This window comes from Pithys albifrons, unplaced genomic scaffold (genome assembly GCF_047495875.1).
Source record: "Pithys albifrons albifrons isolate INPA30051 unplaced genomic scaffold, PitAlb_v1 scaffold_42, whole genome shotgun sequence".
Lineage (NCBI taxonomy): Eukaryota > Metazoa > Chordata > Aves > Passeriformes > Thamnophilidae > Pithys > Pithys albifrons.
Window position 1 is genome coordinate 147,501 of NW_027286057.1, and position 5,569 is coordinate 153,069.

Genomic DNA, 5,569 nt, shown 5'->3' on the forward strand with positions numbered 1-5,569 from the left:
AAGTGTTTCTTTAAAAAAATACACTTTTAAAAACCCACTTGTACACGGTTCTATGAAATTTATTTTGCTCCATAAAGGAAGATACATGCAAAGGATAACACATACAGAATATATTTAAATAACACAGCCACGAGAAATGGACTTTTTCATAATAAGATACCAATACTGCTTTATTTTTTAATTATTTTTTCCCCCCCTTGAATATATGGTAGATAGTCTCACTTCATTGGGAGAAACTGCATAACTACAGATGTGAGATGTTCCCACTGCAACTTTAATTTACAGACACTTATATGAAATCCATCTTTTAGTCATTTTTATTATACAATAAGCAGACTACACTAGAATATGAAAAGCAAACTTTTGGACGTATCTATTATCCTAAACATAAAATGCATAGAGAAAGGTCCTTCTGGTTTGTGCTGCACGTAAATAACTTAAACATTTTATAAGGTGGTTTTTAGCAACCATCTCCATCTTTATTATACATAGAAACACAGATTACAATATATATCCTCATGCTCAGACCGCTCCATCTTCTCTCTACCAACTCAAAATACCCAAATCACTTCAGGTCCTTCAATTTTTGCGAGCCTTTATACCCAAAGTGGGGGACGAGGGCGGGGGGGGGGGGGGTTAAAATAAAATCAAATAACCCCCCAAACCGCACGGGGGTCGGGGGGTTTGTGTGTGTTTTCCTCTCTGCCTCCCCTCTCCCTCTCCTGCTCAGGGGCCGGATCTCACTCAAGTGAAATTAAAATTGGAAGTCAGTTCGCGGATTCGGTTCTCTCTGTTCATTTTCTTGAGTTTCATCCTGCGGTTTTGAAACCAGATTTTGACTTGTCTGTCTGTCAGGTTTATGCTCTTACTAATCTCCAGGCGGCGCTCACGGGTCAAGTACATATTGAACAAGAATTCCTTCTCCAGCTCCAGCGTCTGGTGCTTGGTGTAAGGACACCTTTTCTTTCTTCCGCTCTTTGCTGTCAGCCAATTTCCTGTAGTGTTTTCTGCCTTTATATCCTCTGTTAAAAATAACATCGTTACATAAGTACCCGCGGAATGGCAAAGAGAACTTACCCGATTGCATCAGTTGGCAAAGCAGCTTCATTGTGCGGGAGGGGGGGAGAAATAATTAAAAATACACATATATTGAAATTTCCATTGTTATTTTTTAAAGGAGAAGGCGGTTTGCCTCTGGGCAAGGGGGGGAAAAAAGAAAGAAATTAAAAAAGGAGCTCGTCTGCCTCTCTCTTCCGCAGGTTTTAGGGAGGGCAGAGCAGGTTTGGAGGAGGTAAGGGGGGGATTTCAACCATTCGGTGCCTGGGAGTAGATCGGTAGTAGCAGAGCGCACCTTCACCTCTGAGCCGCGGAGAATCCGCGCCCCTCCCCGCGCAGGGGCTGCAGAAATCACCCTCTGCACCCTTCTGCCTTAAAATACCACTAATTACAAACCCTCTGGGACCAACAATGTGCCTTTCGGGGGCTCCGCAGCTCTTGGGGCTTCCCCAAACCGCCCTTTGTCACCCCAAAGAAAAACCCCCTCATTTTTCTGGGCTTTCAAATGAACAGCAGAGGCGGAAATAGTTGTCTATTTGTGGGTTTTTTTTGGGGGAAAGGGATGAATTTTCGCTCCTGGAGACCCTCCGAGCAGCTTTTCTGCCAAGTGTATTTTTCCTGAGCCGGAGTTGTATGAAATCCATTTGCCTTTCTGAGCTGTGCGGGCACAAATAGGTAAATTCGGAGGTGATTGTAAGCCCAGAGACACTCCTCGCTCTGCTCAGCCGCACAGATCCACACACAGACGCTTTGGGAAGGCAAACGCATTTCACACGTACATAAATAAACACAGCGAATACTTGGGCTTTGAATTTGGTCATGAGAAAATCCTGGCACCAGCAGCCAACCAATATTTGAGCCTAAACTGGAGTTTAAAGCAAAGCGAATCCTGCACATGCAGCAAATCCTCCGCAGCGGAATCGGGAAATCCAAAGAAAACCTTCATGGAGCCAAAGGCGCCCTGAAAATTTGCCCCAAATAGACCCATTTTGGCGTTTGCAGAAAACCTTGAATGCCATTAAACCTTGGAAATCCCCTTGAAACGGTCTCGCCCTCCCCCAAATGCTTCAGTGACACGAGAAAGATCTTTTACCTTCTGCAGAACAAAAAATTCGGGTTCAACATAAACGAAAATCGAAGGTACAAACGTTTTTAAATGAAGCAACAGAAACAGAAAAGAACAAAATCCGCCCCAAATTGACTCCGACCATGTGAAAACACCACGAACAACACGAAATACCTTTTAAAACGCAAAAAATAATTTCCCAAATCTAGAAAGTGCCGTCTTTCTCCACTCATCCATTTTAAATTTAACATCTGAAGGGAAAGAAACCCTTTATCTTTATTTATTTTTTTCCTTTATTTCCGCCCATACCGCAAATCCAACCTAAAATAACCTTTCCTTCGTGTTAACTCCCACCAAAACCTCTCTTGGCGTGGGCATTGAAGGCACTTTGTGCAGATTAAGTTTGCGGGGGTTTTGATAACCTTGACTTTGCTTTTTCCTTTGTGCGTGTGCAGTTGCAGCTCAGCTGTCAGAAAATATCATTTCCCTTTGACAGAGGGAGGGGGTTGCAAAAAAACCGAAAGGAAAATAATGATTAAAAAATCCTAATTGTTGGGGGGAAAGTGTTTCTGGGTCCTGCTTTCATCAAGGCCAATTTTAGGGGGAGCAACGCCGAAGGACAGGTTTGGGTGGTGCCCCAGCCCCGAGGTTTGTGCAAAGGGGTCCACACACAACCCCCACGCGTGAACATCCACCAGCAACAGCCCCCAGCGAGGCTGCTGCTCCCGAGCCCTAATTATAGCCCAGGCTCTGCCACACGGCGGATATTTTAATCCACATACCACAGGCAAACCATGCAACGCGCTGCTTCCATCACCCGAGCAGCGTTTTCTACCAACTCTTTTTTTTTTTTTTTCGGGAGATTCAATCCGTCCCTTCACATGATTCTCACTTCTTGACCTGAGAGAAGCCTCTGAAGCCACCAAGCTTCGAATGAGGAGAGGAGCAAACCCGAATATTCGCAGATTTCAAGCCACACGCCATCTCCACAGTGAAAATAAAACGCGTTCAATGAAAGCCTCGGTTCAGAAAAGCCCAAACTTAAAACATCTGCTCAACACACAGAAACATTTTTGCCTCCGCAAACAAGACCTCAATTCGCCAGGATAAAAAAAAATAAAAAATAAAAAGGCTTTTTGCTCTCCGAGTCTCCCCACGAGTTCCAAGCGCCGAGAGGAGCCGCAGCTCCCGCCTGGAGCTTGGGAGCAGCAAATTCCACCCTACGCATTTTCATTTTCATTTTTTTACAGCACTTTTAACACCGAGCAAAGCCAGAGATGACAAATCCCCTTCACACACGGAAATGAAACATTTGTATAGAAAACGATATGAAAGAGGGGGAAAATAAGGGTTCATCTGCCTTAAAAAACACAACACCCCCTCGCCAACAACCCCTCCAGCAAACAAACCCCAAGTCTCTGCGGCTGGAAAGCAAAACCACTTCATCTCTTTGCGTTCTTCAGACGTTTTTGCAAAGACCAATTCTTTCTCTCTTTTTTTTTTTCTTTTTGCATAAGTACAGCAGATTTTCTCCATATAAACATCGAGAGGACGAGTTCTCACACAGCTCTCTGCTCCCTTTCTCACCCTTAATATAAATAGATGTATTTAAACCCACCCCACATTTTAGGAAGAATATTTTTTTCCCGAAACACAGCAACAATACGGAGCATTTTAATGCCAATTTCTGCAGGAGAAGTTGGCAGGGCAGAGAGCACAGAGCTGCATATTCACATTACTCCTGCTCTTATTAGCTATGGATGATTACTAATTGCTGAAATTAGCTCCCGATAATGAATGATTCCCTTACCTTTTGCTTCATTGTCAGAATTGTCAGTGCTGGTGTCAGTGCTTTTATTCAGCTCTTTCTCTGCTTCCGAAGGACTTATTTTGGGTGCGGGGGCGCTTTTTTCTGTTTTAATTTCGTTCGTGGATGTGTTCTGAGTATTATCTGTTTTTGTGTTTTCGGGGAAACTCACTTTAGCCACCGGGGGCGGCGGAGGAGGTGGAGGAGGTGCTGGTGCTGGTTCCAGATGCTCATTCCTTGGGTTCAGGCTCGCCCTGGATTCAAAACTTGCCTCAAACTCATTTGGATTGCTGCAGTTTGACGTCTTCTCCATGGAGGGGTAACCTTGGCTCGCTCGGTAGTAGCTGGGAACGGGGACTTCATGGTCATTTAGGCAAGACTCAGGCATTTGGTTGGGGTAGAGGGCTGTCTCTGTGGCATTTTTTGCCCTTTTCTCAGCGTTATACATACAGCAAACATTCTCTTCCTTGACATTGGTTGGGAAGGAGCAGGAGGGGAGCTGTCTTGCAACAGGTTGCTCGATCCTGTACGTATTTTTGGGGTCACACCAAGTGTCTAGCTGAGAAAGGTAAGATGGATAAGTGCTGAGAGACAAGGCAGCGCTATTCACCTCGTCCCTTTTGGAAAGAGATGGGATAATTCCACAGTTCCTCATGACTCCGCAGCTGAAATCGCTCCCAGGCTGCATGTACATCCCTTGGCTGGAGGAATAATTCTCCCCTCTACAGGTACCGGCCAACGAGTCCATCAAAAACGAGTTAGAAGTCACATTGTTGGGACATGACATTTTCAGAGAGGGTTTTTAAGGAGGAATACTCCAGCCAGGGGCTGACATCTTTTTTTTAGGGGGAAAAAATATCAAGCACCATAATTATCCACGCATCGCTCTCCCCCCCTCCACCCCCCCACGTGATGCCCAGGCCAATGAGGATTGAAAATGGCCTTGATGATTCAGACGGCGACGACGTCACGGGGGTCAAGTTGTCGCGACCGGGAGCGGCATCGTGGAGCAACAGCGACATCTGCCCGCGCCGGGCCGGGACCTTCACGTTGAACAAAGGCAAAGCCCCGGCGCCCCACTCCCCTCCCGCCCGTTTGTTTACCAACGGAGCCACGCGTGGGAAGGGGCAAAGGAAGGGGCAAAATAAAGACAATTTAAAGGAAAACAAAAAAATCAAATCCGTGTTGTTAAAAAATTCAATGAGAAACGGGTAACATTTAAATGAAAAGAAATGAATACCCCCAGACCCTTTTTTCCTCCCTCTTCCACTGCCGATTCAAACTCGTCTTTTTCTGCCCCAAATACGATTGAGGATTTTTAATTATCACTTCCCAAGCAGCGACCCCCTCCCTCCTCCTCCTCCTGCCCTTGTCCTTCCCCCGCTCCTTCCTCCCCTCCCGAGCCAGGCTGGGCACGGGCGAGCTCGGGCTGAGCCGGTTGCGGCGCGGCTGCTCCTTGGCCGTATTTTTATTCTTATTAAAATGATTTGGCTGATCGGAAGGGGCCGGATGGGGTTTGGGTGATGCCCTTCGCTTTTGCTGTTTCGAAAAAGATGCGAGAAGAGAAGGAGGGCGAGGGTGGAGGGGGGGAGAAAATTGGGGAATAATTCAAAGACCCTTCAACCAGGCTTTGCCCGAAA

At 46.0% G+C, this 5,569-nt stretch overlaps 1 protein-coding gene across 2 annotated transcripts in view; it reads right to left on the minus strand.

Annotated features, from left to right (window-relative positions):
- HOXC10 (homeobox C10) overlaps positions 1-4,816 on the minus strand; it is a 69,543-nt gene extending 64,727 nt beyond the window's left edge. Inside the window, exons 1-2 of one of the 2 annotated variants that reach the window (XM_071581797.1) lie at positions 3,933-4,816; positions 49-1,022 (exon numbers count right to left, since the gene is read on the minus strand). In XM_071581797.1, coding sequence (XP_071437898.1) covers positions 745-1,022; positions 3,933-4,716 — 1,062 coding nt within the window. In that variant the 5' untranslated portion in view covers positions 4,717-4,816 and the 3' untranslated portion in view covers positions 49-744. Of the gene's footprint in view, positions 1-48; positions 1,023-3,932 lie in introns of those variants that run through there. The other variant, XM_071581799.1, reaches the window with a different exon arrangement.
- Positions 4,817-5,569: the final 753 nt, after the last annotated feature.